The 17,165-nt window shown below is 37.3% G+C and overlaps 1 protein-coding gene across 2 annotated transcripts in view; it reads right to left on the bottom strand.

The window, feature by feature from the left end:
* Positions 1–1,731: 1,731 nt before the first annotated feature.
* LOC129245936 (BTB/POZ domain-containing protein Tiwaz) overlaps positions 1,732–17,165 on the bottom strand; it is a 142,983-nt gene continuing 127,549 nt past the window's right edge. For both annotated transcript variants that reach the window (XM_054884383.1, XM_054884384.1), the window contains 3 exons: positions 4,615–4,722; positions 4,050–4,540; positions 1,732–3,143 (listed from right to left, as the gene is read on the bottom strand). In XM_054884383.1, the coding sequence (XP_054740358.1) occupies positions 2,701–3,143; positions 4,050–4,540; positions 4,615–4,722 (1,042 nt within the window). In that variant the 3' untranslated portion in view covers positions 1,732–2,700. The remainder of the gene's footprint in view (positions 3,144–4,049; positions 4,541–4,614; positions 4,723–17,165) is intronic.

The raw sequence follows: 17,165 nt of genomic DNA on the forward strand, positions 1-17,165 counted from the left end.
GTAAAGTCTTATTCACGAGATACCAACCGAAGTCCTCCAGCGATTCATTCAAAATTGGAATTTGCGGATGCCCGCATTACGGCGCAGTTGCGGCCAACTTTTGATTATCTTTAAAAAATTAATATCATGAATGATTCTATACAAAAATAACAAAGATTGCTCAATCATTTTGAATTTTCGTTGTTTTATTTCAATTTAAAATCAGATACCTCTAAATTGATCACCATTTACAGGGTTGGCCATATTAAACTGACCCATGTGATTATTAAAAAAATATGGAAAAAGAAACATTTTTTTGTGTTTCATTGTGAAAAACATTTAATTTAGTTCAAGGAGATTCGTTTACATCTATCGCGCAAGTGGTCGCCCTTAGCTCGTATAGCGTAATGTGCCCGTTTTTCGGCGTTTTCCATAGTTTTGGCCAGCTTCTCGGCCGATATGGCGGCTATTTCCCGTCGGATATTGGCCTTAAGTGCGCCTAGTGTCTTTGGCTTGTTGACGTAAACCTTAGATTTCAAATTACAGTAAAAAGTTATAGGGTTACTCAATGGGTCAGTTTAATATGGCCAACCCTGTATATATCTTACCCAAGAAGTCGCGCGATGGGGCGAAATCGTATTTACTGTCCAATTCGTTTATTATTCGGAATATTTTACTTACCTTCTAGTATTTTTCTAAAAATTCTAATTACGGTTTTAATATTAAAAAACTGTACTTAAGCAGTTTCATTTAATTTGCTGAAATACAGGGCGTTAAAAATAATGTAGAGTATTTATCAAGGTAAAATAGTTTGGACCAAAAGAAGCAGTCAAATTTTAATAAATACATATGTAACGGCTTTTAAGATATGGCTGATATTATTTTTTTAGCTTCTTTGTTACTTGAATATGCTTATCATAGATCGCTGATGTTTTGTGAAATTATTTTTGTTGAATTCGAATAAAATGCCCATGCAATAATGGAGTCTGGACATTAGAGAAAAGGTTTTTACACATGTGGATGTTTATTGCAGTCGATAGGTTTCTAGGTGCTGTTATTTTACCAAACCGATTAACGGGCGCTGTTTGCCTAAACTTACTGCAAAACACTCAGATTGATTTTTTGGACGACATTCCTTTCGACTTACAAAAGCAACAAATGGGGTTCTAGCATCATAGGCCTCCAGCTCATTTCTTGATTCCATTTAGAGAGACGTACACCAAACTTTTCCACGCAGATGGATAGGAAGTGGTGGACCTGTGTTGTGGCCTGCAAGATGACGTGATTTAAACACTCCAGATCTCGTTTTTGAGGATATTTGAGAATATAAGTTTATGGTAATCCTGTAAATAGCCTTGAAGAGCTGCAGCTACGAATTAATGAAAAATACCAACAAATCCGAACCCCTGAGGATATTTTGTTTTTAGTAAGAGTTCGAATATCCCTCACACAACGATTTCGTGGTTGGAAATGAAATGAGGTCATTTTGAACATCTTACGTAATTTGGGTTGTCGTTGTTGTTTTGTTTGCTTATATATGTATATATATATAATTGGCGCGTATACCCTTTGTGGGTGTTTGGCCGAGCGCCTTCTCCTATTTGTGGAGGGCGTCTTGATGTTGTGCCATCAATAACAATACACTTCTTTTTTTTTGCCCATACTTACTTAGCAGCTCTTGATAGTTCGCATATCGGCGCACTCATTCTTACTTAAATAAAATCGCAAGAATATCCATTTAATGTAATTAATTGTAATTAATTTATTGAGTACCTCTTTTTAAGACATCTAATGTGATGTATATGTATGTATGTTCATCTATGCAATGTATGGGCGTTGACTTTTTATTTCAATATATTTATTTTGTTTGTTCTTTAGTTTTTTCTTTTAATTTTCTGCAAAAGTTACATTCATAAAACGTTTAATGAAAATGCAATGCACACATACACAGACATATTCGTATGTATGTATGCTTATCGGCTATTGTTAAATGCTGTCACTATTACTTCGCTTTGTAAAATATTCACTTCAGTTCAAAAACATTTTCCTTAAAAACAAATTAACTTCAGCCAAGCAGAGTTTTAAATAATTTCGTTATGATTTAAGTTTTTTTTTCTCTCCAGCTAACAATTGTACAATTACAGTAAATCAATTCGCCAAGCAAATCAGTGGATGCAACATATAATATTTATTTAAACTAAATTTCTTTAAACTAAAAAGAATTTGAACAAAAATTAATAATTATTTAATTCCTCGATTTATTTTTCCCTCTTCAATTAACTCTAAGAGCTTAAAACACTAATCAATTAATTTAGTTACATTGAGTATATGCATATGTATTGTTGTATGTATATAGACTACGAGCTCATTAAAACTGCATGGCATGTTGCAGGTTCCTAGCAATCATGTTGCACACACACCCACACCCACACCCACAAACGCATGCAACTCATTTGTGTGCTGTATACGGATGTGCGATCATTGTATTTAAAAATTTTTCACATTTATAATATATTTTAATTTTCATATTTAATTATTATACCTTTATTACCATTTTTTTCTTTTTTTATGCTTTGTTTTCAATTTTCTCATTTTGTTGGTAATTATGTGTTTTTTGTTTTTTTTTGTTTTTCAAATATTCAATATTTCATTCTTGTCGCTAAAATGTCTTAAAATTTAAACAATTACTTTAACGTAAATAAATTCCCAAGCACAGGACTATCACATTGGAATCCGACGCACCAGCAGATACTCGGAGAACTGTTGCCCTTCGACGCCGCCACCGGTGCTCGCCTCGATGGTGAAGCCGGCATTAAGTAGGCGTGTCAGCACCTGTACCGAGTTCAACTTGCAGTAGCCGTTCAATGGAAAGCGTATGATTTGTCTCCAGTCGCCTTGGTTCCACGACACTCCACTGCGGGTGGTCTGTGTGGCCTGATTGGCCTCGGGAAAGACTTCGTCGAGGAGTGAACGCTCCGCGGACAACATAATGCGCTCTCCCAGATCGGGTGATATATGCAATGCGACCACTTCGTAATTATATTCTGACGAAGAATTTGTGCGTGGACTGCTTTTGATCCGCGCTGGTGGTGTTGGTGGTGCCACCAGATAATTACCGTTGCGCACACGATCCTTGCGCATGCTCTCCAGTTGCTTGATCATCGCTGTGGGGCCAAGCGGAAGGCGGAGAGAGAGAAAATGGAGAGCAACAAGAAAATGTGTAAATAAATAAAGTATTTCAAATAGATTTCAGGCGATTTTGCAAATTCGGTAGTAAAGTTTAATTAAAAAAAGGTTAATATATTTTATGAATACGAAATTTCCGAGAAGTTTTTGATTTCACTCTCTCGGTTTTTCAAGAATACATGCGAGTCTGTCAAAGGAGTTTTAGCAAACGCATTCTCGAAAAATTGTACGTTCTATTGCTTGAAAGTCTATTTAAATTTACTTCAATATTAAAATTGTGTGTGAAGAAAATATTTCTCATTCAACTTAAAATAGTTAGTTTAAGAGTTAAAGAATGATAATTAATTGGATTGTTTTCAGAACATTGTTCCAGCTTTTAAATCAATCTAACATGACCATTTTCTTAGAGAAAAGATAGAAAGAGTTATTTTTTCATGCACATCACAATTTTAATACGTGCCCGGAAATGGGTGGGGAGTGAAAAAAAATTGCTTTTGCTTATCTCATTTCATGCATATTAAGCAGTCTTTTATACGGAAGAAAATGCTCAACATCGTGTGCAAAAAAAAAGTAGTCAACTTATACCTTATTATACTTTAATTAAATCGGCTATAAAACTGCATACTCAGAAGTTTTATTAAGATTCTGATTAGAAAGTTGAACATTTTGGATGAGGATTTTTTGAAATTTGTTAAATGTTTGTCAATTTTGTATTTGATTTAAAAGTTTTTTGTTATACAATGAACAATGTTTTTATAAAAAAATGAACGAAAAAAGTTTAGCATGAAAAATATTGCAAACATTGTAAAAAAATAAATTGCCTTAATTATGTGACCACATGTGTACATACACTTATATATGAGTAATTCAAAATTAATACTTACGTTCCACTTCAAAGTAACGCGCCTCTTCGAGCAGCAGTTCGAGATCGGGAAAATCCTCGGCGATCAAAAGTCTTGAGTTTCTCATGAAGTTCAATACGTGTCGGAACATGCCGCCATCGCGATCAATGAAATAGTGCTGCTTCAACGAGTCCAACACAATCGGTATGGTGCCGTTGAATAGTTTCGCCAACTTCGAATCTGGATACTTGGTGAGCGTTTCTAGTGAGCTGGTATAAATTGTGCCACCCACATCGATGTGCACGGGCGCAGTATACCGTGAAGCAGCCGCCACGCAAGGAATGCCGGTGATGGGCTTGTGATTGGCATGCAAATAGGAACTGGCGCTAGCGGCGGAAGTGCTACCGGGCGCGCTGGATGCACCACCGCCTACGCTGGTCGGCAACCCAATGGGTGGCACCGATGAACTTGCGGGCGGTGTCGGCGTGGGCGAGGAAGAATTCGAGATCGTCGGTGAGACAGTTGGTGAAGCGCTGTGCAGCGAAGAGAGAGAGGGAGAGTAATGGAATTTAGATTTTGCACAAAATTTTGCTATTTGTTGACTTACCTTATTTTAATATCGCCCCTGGCAAAGATGCGCCCCGTCGATGATAGATCGCGCGGCTCGAGCGATTTTGTATCTCTTTCGCGTTCGCGGTCCATGTCGCATTTTTTTCTGCAAAAAGGAAATGGAATTCATTTTAGTTGAGAAATTTGTGTATTAAAATTTACGAATAATATTTAAAAATTCACCAAAAACAAAGCGCCCACCTACAGCAGTAAATTTGTTCTGCATATTCATTTTAATCGAAGTCGAGCGCATACAAATAAACTATCTCATATCGGCAATAAGTTTGTTAGTAACTTTTGCCTGAAAACTTGAGAAACTGATTGGCGCGCTGTTCACATGCGATTTGGCATTTTTTCCTTTTACTTTTCTTTTGAAATTGCGCCACCCTCAGCTACCTCCCCTTCAACGCACACAATCCCGCCACTTATTTTCCCTTACTCACTTATTTTGTTCCCAGCGCGGTGTGTAGTGGGACACACCGGCCTTGCGGCATTCGCGCGTAGGTTCTGCTGAACGAAATGCCACGGTGCCAAAACCAACAAAAAAAAAAAGAAAAAAGCATAGTCACAACAACATAGCCGCTAACGTTGCAACAACACTGAGTGAGTTATAGTAAGCAGCGGTGGGGTTCCATTTTTTCACCCGCCGGCCATATGTTACTGCCGCTCACGAGGTCTTCGTGTGTTGCTTTGAGCGGCAAAGGTTTCAGTGTGGGTCGCCATGTGCACTTTTGATTTGTTTTACATTTATGTGAGGGCATGAGCGTCTTACTTTTCTTCTTTTCCTTTTGATTTGCTTTTGTATACGAGTATATGCATTTGAAGTTATGTAAATCAGGGGCACAGTGGCACATTTGCTTCAAAATATAAAATTAAAGTAGGATGAAGGAGGGAATTCAAGGTGCTGTCCTCAATATTTATTTATTCTTACAAAGTTATGTTGTTGTTAGAATTCTTATGGTAATGATAAATTATTCGCAATTTTTGTTTCTAAAGGGTTTTCCAATAAGAGGTGTTATTTTGATATTCAAAGAAAAATGCTACTTTTTAATATAAATGATCGGATGTTTATTTCATTATAAAGAGGAAGGTATGAAAATAACATCGGGCAAATGACCACCACGGCCACGCTTACAGGACAATATCCTTTTCATGAAATTTTCCATAACCGAATAGCAAAGTGGCTGCCCTATGTCCTCTATAGCCTCACGAATTTCATCTTTGAGATCTTGAATCGACCCTGGGCTGTTAGCGTAGACCTTCTCTTTCACGTGGCCCCAAAGAAAAAAGTCACAAGGTGTTAAATCACAAGATCTCGGTGGCCAATTGTGATTACCTCTTTGAGAGATAACACGGTCCGGAAACTTTTCCCGTAAAAGATCAATTGTTTCGTTGCTTGTGTGGCATGTAGCACCGTCTTGTTGAAAATAAACGTTGTCCAGATCAATACTTGGATGGTATTGATCCGACCATAAAAAATCGTTAATCATCTCTCGATAGCGCAATCCTATTCAAAATAAGACCTGTTATTGGAAAACCCTTTATTTATGTATAAATAAAAACGATAGAAAAAGATTTTTTTAGGTTTTGGTATCTCGACAGGAAATGTAAGGCCTACGGCTTCTATGCTGTACAGTTGTAGGTCCCTCCATTTATAGGAAGAAAGAAAGTCGGATGCAATAAGAAAGAAGAATAAGCGTGTCCAAACATGATAATAGATGTCCGCTTCAAAAAAGGGGAAAAAGAAATCCATTATTTTCTTCTCGGCATCTGGCTGTAGTGATCGATATATCGTAAAGTATCGATCAAACAATTTGAAGTTGAAGCTCGTTGTCAAAGTTAAATTTCACGCTAAAAATCTCTTTTTTCCGTTTTTTGCTTGTTCCTTTCAGTTTTGAGTTACAGTGTGTTAACAATGGAAGTTAACAAAGAGAAAATTCGATACATTTTACAGTTTTTTTACTTTGACAAAGGCGAAAATGCAAGCCAGCCCGCTGAAATTGTGCAGGGTGTTTATGGTGCCGTTACTGTAACATCTAATTACGTGCAATTTTGATTTCGTCGATTCCGTTCAGGCAGTTTTGATGTTAAAGAAAATGCCAATAATGTCGAAAATGTCGATAAAATCACGGAAATAACCGAAGTTGGTCGTTGCATCGCCCAGGAGCTAAAGATCGATCTTGAAACAGTTTTAAACCATTTGCGCAAAATAAAAAAAATAATTTGGTGTCTCGCTCGCAGGGGTGCACGAAGTTTTGGGTATGGAACGAGTTGATATACGTGTTGTGCCGAGAATGCTAAATTTGTTGTAAAAACCATCAAATTGCTACGACTTATGGAACATTTCCATGGTAGGCAATGCGTCTACGAATGTGTTATGATATTGAAACGAATCAACGATCGTTGGATTAAATGCAAGTATTCTGAATTTCAGGGAATGCAAGCCAGATTTTTGGAAACCATTTCTTCGGAGAGCAGAGCAGACCAGATGACATTTTGTACAAAGGGTTTAGAGATGAGTAGTTATGGAATGCGCTGGAAAGACCAGGAGGGGATGGATTTTGCTACACTCAGTGTTTTTTTAACTTAGTCAAAATCGCATAAGCGCCTACCGCGCCAATCAAGAAGAAGAATATGTTATGGAATGAGGGAGCTTCTTTTATGTCGGACAACATAATTGGCCTACTTGGTCGCAGAGCAATCGCTGTAAAAATATTTATAGTATGCCGTCGAACGCAATCTAGCCTAGATCAGCACGATTTTAAACAATTCATTTTGACCTAAAAATTTCGGAAAACTGACATTTATATAAAAAACATATTCATAGCAATATTATGGTAACTTACCAAAGAAATGTGTAGACTTGCATTAAAAGAGAGCATTTAACTATTGAACCTTAATTAAAAGGAACTCTAAAGCAATTTGCAGGTACTTGAACAGACAAACAACAGATTTACAACATTACCAGACTGTTATTTATTGTCGTAAACATAGAAGAATATGAACACTTGCATCCTTCAATTATTTATATTTGAATATATGTACATACATGCATACATACATACGCACATACATATGCCTTGCACATTCATAGTGATATTTGCTTTTTTCATAAGTGGAATTTGTCCCATCAACAAGACCGAAATAAACAAAAAATATATATTAGCAGAAATAGGCTCCCCAAAACTCGAAGGCAACCCACAAAATTTAGTTACGGAAATCAGGCGAAAAACTTTGCCAAAGTCAAAAGAAAACTGTAACAAATGGCTTCAAGCGAATTGCAGTTGTTGTTGTACGTCAAAGATTGCATGCGTTTACTTTTAAGTGTGTGTGTATGTGTGTGTAGCCAAAGCAAAATATGAACATACACATACACATATATATCTGTAAGTCTATATGTATGTATAAGCAGCAGAAAGCGAAAAAGGCTTGTTTGTGATACACTGCCGCATGGCACGATAAACGTCGTTTGTTGTCTGCCGGTCGAATAGAATGCTGCCGGAATGCTTAGAATGCCCGTAATAAACCAACAAATGAAAAGGACAATATTTTCCGCAACTATATGTACACAAAAGAAAAGATTTAGTGCATATTTTAAATGTTCAATTTAGCAAAAGTTATTGTGTTTTTGCGCAGTTTGAAAAAAATTTAGGGCAAACTATTTTGGTGCATCAACAGGTTTCGTATGCGTGCGGAATTTTAGAGCCATTTTCCAAAAGGCAATTTTCTGTAAAGTTTCATGTTTAGATGCGTTTTTCATAAATACATATGTTTCCTGGGAATAGTTAGCTTTTTATCGAAAATAATATCGAATAGTGTTGCCACATGCATTTATCAGAAAAACATAAATATTGAAATTATTTAAATCTCAAGTTTGCCTCCAACAGAGTAGGCAACTGAAAAGTGAAGTTCTTTTTGTGTGAACAAAGGTTTTAATCTTTACCTTATTCTTCCTGGTTGTCCCAGTACATGCCGGTATTTGCTCATTCTTAGGTATTTGCTCAGCCAAACCTCCTCTTATTTTTCCATTTTTTTTATGAGAAGCTTTATCATGGCGGAAATACTCTCGAAGGTTAGCCATTGCCTGTCGAGGGGCGACCGCTATCAGAAACAACTTTTTCTATCGAACCTTCACTACATAATTTGTTGGTTATGGTAATTTCTAATAAAAACTGTGTTAGGTAATAGCTAACTTCACCGTGCTTTCTTCCCGTCCACTTTTTAAATCGGGTATTAGTCCCGCTGCTCATCTACCCTACTGTTCAGAGTTCCATCTTGTTTGCCAAAGTGTGAGCGTTTGAATTCTAAGATCGGAGAAGCATGGTCCGCGAATTCCTGAGATTATTGCCTCCCACCTCCCTTTGCGCTCTTGTACTAGAAGATCTATATGGTTGGCTCCGCTGATCACTAAGACTGCTGCTTCTGTATGAAGAAGCCACTTTGAGAGCGCAGGTGCGCTGCACAGATTGTAAAGTATTTCGCTGGAGTTTTACCCTTAGCGAATCTTTACCTTTACCTTACTGCCTACTATATAGCACTTACTACATATTTTACTTAAATGTCTCTATTGCTTTTTCCGACCAATTTCTGGTTACCGAGCCCGAGCCCACTGAATGGCAGTCACACCTCTAAGAAAGGTTAATACTTTTACAGTAGCAAATAAGGAGTAGGAATTGTGGCCTTAATCCTCCGAAGTATTTTCTCATTTTCCGTTTTCCCCGGTAAAACCTTAAACTAATGGAGCGATCAGACACTGAAGTTAGAAAATGATGAATAGTGGCAAAACAACAGCGCTTAGTGAAATGAGATGCGCGCCAACAAGAGGACACTCGCGCAACTAAAATACCAAAATGGTTGTACTGTACGAAATCTGGAGCAGTTACATCAGCATGCTGCTGCTGCTACTATGAAGATAGCGCAGTTACTGCTGTTTTTGATATCCTCACTTTTGCTGCAGGCAAAGGCAGCCAGCTGAATTTTGTTTTGCCAAGCAAATCCAAGCGTCGAATTAATCTCAATTCTTCTTCCTCTTCTGGCTTGATTCTCCGCAGCATCGTGACGAAAAATGTGAAAAGCTCGAATTTCCTGCAGGCGCTTAAGCCGGAATTAGTGCAATGCATAGAGGAGCACACATGTGCATGCACGAAGATACATGCTGGAATACACAAGGAAATACACAAAAGCTAATGTGGTAACAAAATTCTCAGTAAGCCACTACTTGGCGGCCTCTTATGGCGAACAAGATAACACATACACAAGTATAACTTACATACATAATAACAATGCAACCACAGCTGAACTATTACCACTCCAAAAGTACACTTATATACAAATGTCATATGCTAAAAGCTCGTAAAGCTAGTGCTATAGTGGAAGAGCCAGTATTAGAGTCGAAGTCGAGACAAAATCTGAATCGAAACTGTAGCTGGAGTTGGAGTAGTTGGAGCGGCAAGCAGCGCCTGTTCAATTACTAGCAAGTAATCTGGCATAACAGCATCACAAACTCTCACATTGCTGCCTCTGGCTGTGTGAGTATAGTCCCTACGGCGGCGTATTTCGTCCGTATCCTTATACTCGTAGCTGCCCGCTCATACCTCACTCATGGCGCTTCAAGTCAAAAAATAAAAATTAAAAAAAAAATAGGAGAAAACTACCCTTTCCTCCGTATGCTTGTGTTTGACTATGAGTATATGTTTGTGTTTGTGTTTAAAAGATATTGCATATGCATACTCACATTAGCATGTGTGTGCGTGTGGGAGTGTATGCAAACGTCTGTGCCTTACTGTACGTAGAAAAAGTTTTTCAGGCATAAACCTTATCTCAATTTTAAACCGCCCTCAGAGGTTTTGTGCTTTGCCTCGGTTCAGCTGAAGCCAAAGCCGAGACCGCAGCAGCGTAAGAATTCCCCATATATGTACATACAAATGTACATTTGCACACAATCTTACAAGCACTCAAGCACACGCGTACCAATACGCTTAAATAGCAGCAAAAGCCAGCAGCGGCAGAATGAAAGTATAATATCATGGCAGGGAGAGGTGAGAGATAAAACAAATGTATGAAAAGTACCTACAAGCGGATTTGTTTGAAATAACTCAAGTCAGGATGTATTTTCGTATCTTAAATGCAAAAGCATATACATAGAAAAATGCATATGTATGTAAAATTTTACTACCCAATTGGAAATCTTGTCTGCGTAGAAAGAGAATCCCAAAGAGGACCGTAAAATATAAAAATGTCTTTTTCCTTCCGGATTTAAAAGAAATTATAATTATATATATATATATATATATATATATATATGTATATATAAGTTAAGTTAAGCATAGCTTGGTAAGTTTGGGGACTGGCTTGACTAAAAAAATTATAAATGTCTCAGACATTACCTTTCGTAAAAGAAGCTTGGGCAAAGGTGCAAATGGAAACCATAAAAAACTATTTCCAAAAAGCAGGGCTTAACAATAATAGAAATATGTTAACTGCCCGAAGATGACTTGCCGCTAGCAACGCTGACTTCGTTATTTGAGTTGACATGAACAGAAAACTTAGATGTCGAGTTTACCGTTTTGTTTACCGATGAAAGCAAAGAAACTATTGACGATCTAAGTACTAGCACTGAGAGTATTACCGAAGAATCTAATGAAATTTTCTCAAATGAAACGGCTTTGAATACAATTCGAAACTTAAAGTGATTTGCCAGCGATAATTTTACTGCTTTCGAATTGTTAAAACAGATGCAAAGCCAAAGCCAATCTAATATATCTAGTTTTAAGTAGTTTATTGGCTCACATGTAATATAATATTTTTCTATTTTCGTTATTATTTTGATATATACGCATTTTTGTTTTTTATAAAAAAAAAAATCAATTAATTAAAAAATTCAAAAGTTTTCAAATAAGCTACTCTTGAGCGGACAAAAGCTGTGTATATATACTCCCTGGGACCAAAAAGAAACAACTTTCAATAACTGAAATTAATACAGTAATAAATGCATAGAGTGAATCTCACCTGGCCTATTTCGCAGACTGTCTCATTTTATTCTCAGCCAATTCTTTAAATTATCATTATTTTCAATCTGAAGCTATTCGGTAAAAGTTACTAAATACATATTTATTACTCCCACAAGTCGCACATAAACAGAGCAAATAACTGAAACAAATCCCGACCAGCCGCAATGATTGCACAAAAAAGTTGCATCTTTGAACAAAAATTAACTTTATATCAAAGTATTAATAGCGCTCTTTATAAGAAGTTATCAATGTCAATAACTTTTTTTATTAAAAAAAAACAAACATATAATAGAGCCTATTGCTACATTAAGAATATACTTTCCAGTTGGGTATGTGTCTGGTCGTATGTGTATATTTGTTGCACTGCTTCCGACTCCTAACTTCGCTGTTCGACGCTTGCAGCTTGATGTTCTTATGAAATATCGTTTTGTCCTCCCACAATAATCAAAACATCAAGTTCATAGTGCAGGAGTGAGGCAAGGCGTTGGCGACGGCAGCGGCATCGTCTCGTTGTCGTTGAAACAGAAAAACTGCACTGAGAAATTATCGCCAGAGGGGTCAACGGGGGAGTGCGCACACTGAAAGGCGATGAGCAGTGGATTAAGCATGCGCTTAAATGGGTTAAATACATTTTTTAATACAATTTGAAGTACAGATATTTAGTAACTTTTGACGCAGAGAAGCCTAAGAGTTACTGAAAGAACGTTTTAACTAGCAACAATTTTAAGGGGTTAGGGGTAGTCAGAATTTTCAAAAAATTGGTTTGTTTTGCATTTTTTTAAAGTATAATATCTTTAAAATATTGTGTGAATTTGACAAATATTTTTCGAGTTATTCGAATTATGGAGCGGGAACTTAAAACTTTAAATGCGTTTTTCTCAAAATTATGTTTTTTGAACTAGTGATCACTTTAACTTAAAAACCACTTGGTAGATTTCAATAAAATTTATACTGCTTTTGAAAAACATAAAAAACTCGTGCCTGACCGTAGTATTTTTTTTGTCAAAAATTTCGAGGCCGCCATTGTTAATTAAAAAAAAAATCGTTCAGGCACAATATTTTCTATTAAAAACTAATTTCTCTTGTCTGATTGATTTTAGATGAATCTCCAAAGACTTGTGATGAACCCTGCAAGGGACTTCTGGCGAAACGGGCTCCAAACAAACAGCGATAACTTTTACAATTATTGTTATTTTTTTTTTTGAAATTTTGCTAAAGTCAAGTCGAAACGAGATGTGTTAATGCTACGTTTTTATTTTTGTAAAATAAAGCAATTAACTAGCAAAAAAAAAATTACTGAAAATCATAATTTTTTTAGGTCTCTGCCTACCCCTAACCCTTTAAAGGAATCCGTGGGTATCTCTTTAGTGTAAATAAATCATGTCAATCAGGATGTAACGTAATAGGCAGTTAGTCTAAAGGAGGAAGAAAAGGGGCCCTTTAGAAGTACTTAACTGCCTACACTAGACCCAATGAGATTGTTTGAGAAGCGCGTACTCGTAAAGATATTAGAAATGAGTTAGTCAATATTTTTTATTTTTTTTATTATATATTATAGGTCTGGCCGAGCTCCTCGTCCTATTTATGGTGTGCGTCTCGAAGTAATTCCACAAATGGAAAGAGCAACAGTTTTATGCCGCCTTTGAACGGCAGATGAGAATGAGTTGCTTTTTCATGTCAGTATTGCCAAGGGCCAATCGAAAAAATCAAATCGTACTACTCGGCTGTGCGGTCATTTGCTATAGAGTCTCTGTAATATATAGGAAAAGTGGGAATACCTTAACATATTGAGAAGAACTTTCTCATGGAGAGAACTTCATTAAAAAGGCCTTGACTATAGAGAAAAACAACTTTATTCAAATAAAATTTTTCATCATTAGGATGCTATAAACTTTCAGCATTTTAAACGAATTGAAAATTTTCAATCTTTTCAAAGTCGCACTTATGTTTGTTAAGACGTAAAGGAGGTTTCTCGGAAACAGCTATACCGATTAGGATACACCTTTTACAAAAACTTTATAAATATTTATTTCTGAGCAATTAAGTAAAGGTTTTTTCTTAGCGGACAGGAACTGTTTGAAAAAGATTCAAAAGCTGCAGATTTAGAATAGCCCGAAGCTCAGAAATCAAAGCAACTTGTATATTTCGCTTAGTTAACACAGTCGGCATCATTTTGCAAAAGGATTATCAACACGAAACACACTGATTTTTTCAAAAATGTTTCATTTTGTGTAACCGCAGCGAACTCAACTTTTGGATCTTTTTGTTTTGTGGCGGTGAGGTAGGGTGTAAAACGTCTTCGCACTTACAGTGACCGACGTCTGCTGCGTTGAGTGGCGTGCCACTAAAACAATACCTCCTCTTCCTCTCCTGGTTGTTTCCTCTGCCCCGGAACTAAGGCAGCATTTCTTCGATGACAGAGAAGATCCATATAGGCGTTCTGATAAAGACTGCCTCTTCTGCTCTCCCTGTGTCCAGGTCGCCAGTTTGGTGCCAGCATCGTCATACTATCGGCTCATCTTCTAATTACATAGGTAGGCTAAGGTTAGCATGACGGTTAAGCATCTTTGTCCATGTCAAGTTTTTGGCGGACATGATTTCGCTCTATGTACAATAAGTTGCAAATTTTCTGCGCTTTCTATCATTTTTTCGATGATGTTGTCTCTCCTGAAGGGACAACAGCTTTCCGATCTAATTTCTATCTCTCACATTAGAAGAACGTTTGATCTGCACCTCCGCACCGTGACAAGGTGCACCTCCGTAGATGCATTCACTGGTTTCCGAGTTCCCTATTTTGTTTAGATATTTACGAAAATACCTATGCCCAGATAGCAGAACTTAGGTATGTAAGATCTAAAGTATATAAAATTTCTCAAAAATTGTATTCATCATTTCATACATTTTGCTACACTGTATTGCTTTAGAAAAACAAAACCAGTAAATCATTCGCCGCATGCAGGGCAAACAATCTTGCCATATTGCACGCTCACAACTCGTCCATGAGTACGACTTTGTACATGTACTCGTATGTACTTCTGTAGATATGTATGGGAGCATGTCCTGCAGTATGTATGTATGTGTGGAGGAATATGTATGTAGTAATATTCATATAATATAACTTCTAAGCGATTTCGCTAGAATATAATGAAACTTTTCCTTCTCTTCTTCAATTTCCTCTGTGCATATCGTCTAATATATTGCAACTCCCACTGCCCCGATGCAACAGCGCCACGAGCAACTCTACCCAAGCATAGGCCACCAATAGCAGCAACAACAACAAGTATTAAAGGTATTCACATATAAATATAACTAGATGAAGACACACCAGAGAATTGCACCGAAGGCGATATGGAAAACAAGAACGCAAAAAAAAGACAAAAAAAATATAAACTAAGAGGTGAGCGGAAGAAACTAAAGCAAAGCAAATCGATGAGGTTGGCGATGACGATGATGATGCCGTCGACGACTTCGACTACGACACCGATGTCGTATATAGAGCAAAGCAGGGCAAAGCAAAACAAAACAAAACCAAAATATTTGAAAAACTGAAACAACAACTGCAAAACCAACAGCAATGTTAGTAAAAACGAATGAGAAGCACACAAATCAAAAACTCCTTTGGGCCAAGTTAAGAAAAATTCATTGCTGATGGGCATTTAGATGGGTTTCGTTAGGTTTGATTTTTATTCCATTGTGCTGTTGCTGTTGCTTCGTAAACTCACACCCACACACACACACTCGCAGTTCATTCGCAATACAGTTACAGCGCAAGATTTCAGTGACGACCAGAGTTTAGATGGTTCAATGTTTGCCTCCAATTGTTTGGTTGGTAAGATGTTTGTGCGGTCGCCTACTGTTGTCGTTGTTGTAGAGCTTCCTTTTAGACTGAATTAAATCACAACACTGATGAGATGGCAAATGAAAAACTTTGGCTTGTGCGTATAACGAATAGCTGTAGCGGTGGCAGTAGTACGGGAAACGGCTGAGAAGCGGGCAGCAGTATATGGAAGTAAACAGTGCTTTGAGCCAAACGGCGATAACGCCACTGAGTGAAGCGAGGGCTAGGACGACAATAATGGTGACGGTAAAGGCTGCCGCGGTGACAGCGAGAGCTACGGTGTCGGTGGGGGTGGTGGTTGTGGTGGTGACTTCGTTGACTGGCGGTTGGGTTAGTAAGAGTATGGCCATAGGCTATGAAGGATGCATGGCAGGATGGCCGAATGATTCGTAGGGATGGCAGGCGTATAACTAAACGAAGTGGATATGTGCGCGCTCAAGTGTGAGTGTGGGTGTGCATGTATGCGCAGAAATGCCCCACAGTTAGAGAAGTTGCCGAAGTGGGAATAGAAGTTACATTTGCTGCTATGCTTTAGAATGTATGCAATTATATGTGGGCGCCTTATGAATAGGTACACACACACACATGTGCATGTATGTGTGTGAGTGCCTGCATGCGCCTTACGCCTTTTCGGGAGAATGAACATGCATACATATACAGGTACATATATATATGAATGTATGCAAGACGAAGGGCAAAACAAAGTTGTTCAAATATATTTGTATGGGCACTTGTAGATATTAAAAGACTGCAGGGCTTTCAAGAACAAACTTTGAAAAATTTATTAGAAAATATGAAATAAAGAACGTACGTATGTACATATGTGTATGCATATGTGTATGTAAATATGTTTTACACACTCGCATATATAAACACGTACATGCAATCAAGTCTATACACAATGCGCAAACAGTTGCTACCAAAAAATTTATAGATATATGTATACACATACACATGGACATATAGCACACCCACACATCTGTATGCACACATATACTGCGTGGTTGCATTTTTGTGCTGCTATTGCATGGACAACTACATTGGCACGTCAGAAAAGTTTAGAAATATTTTGTTTTTATTAATAGTGCATTCTCTTTGGGGGAAGGGAACAAGTTGAAAGCGCTGCAAATAATCATTGTAATTTTATATACAAAGCGAAGTGCCATTCCATGAGAAAGGGCATTTATGAAGTTAAAAATATTGTGAGTAGAAATATTATGAAAAAATGCTCGTTGTGTGGGGTGGTTATATTATATAATTGGTGAAACCTTCAGTTTTATGCCTCTTCCTAATGAGAAACTTTTTCATCGAAATGCTTTAAAGAAGTATTTTTCGAACACAAGCCTAGACGAAAATAAAGCACAATATTACAACTGCTGAAGTTTTACTGCTGCGAAATACCGTTAGGTGGAATAATATTTTAATGCATGTTCATTTTCGAGCAAATTGCAGTCTTTACTTGCATTATCAGAAACCCTTGGATTGCTAGATCAAACAATATTGCTTTCATAACAATTTTTTTCATGAAAGTTATTGCCTCTAATCAAGTGAACCGGACCAAAATGCGCCGAATAATGAGAGGAGCCGATGTAGCTATGTCTGTCCGTGTGCATGATAACTTGAATAAAAATTAATATATTAGGTTGGGTGGTAGCTGGCTGTAGTTATCGATATCTCATGAAGTATCCATCAAATCATTTA

This window comes from Anastrepha obliqua, chromosome 4 (assembly GCF_027943255.1).
Source record: "Anastrepha obliqua isolate idAnaObli1 chromosome 4, idAnaObli1_1.0, whole genome shotgun sequence".
NCBI lineage: Eukaryota > Metazoa > Arthropoda > Insecta > Diptera > Tephritidae > Anastrepha > Anastrepha obliqua.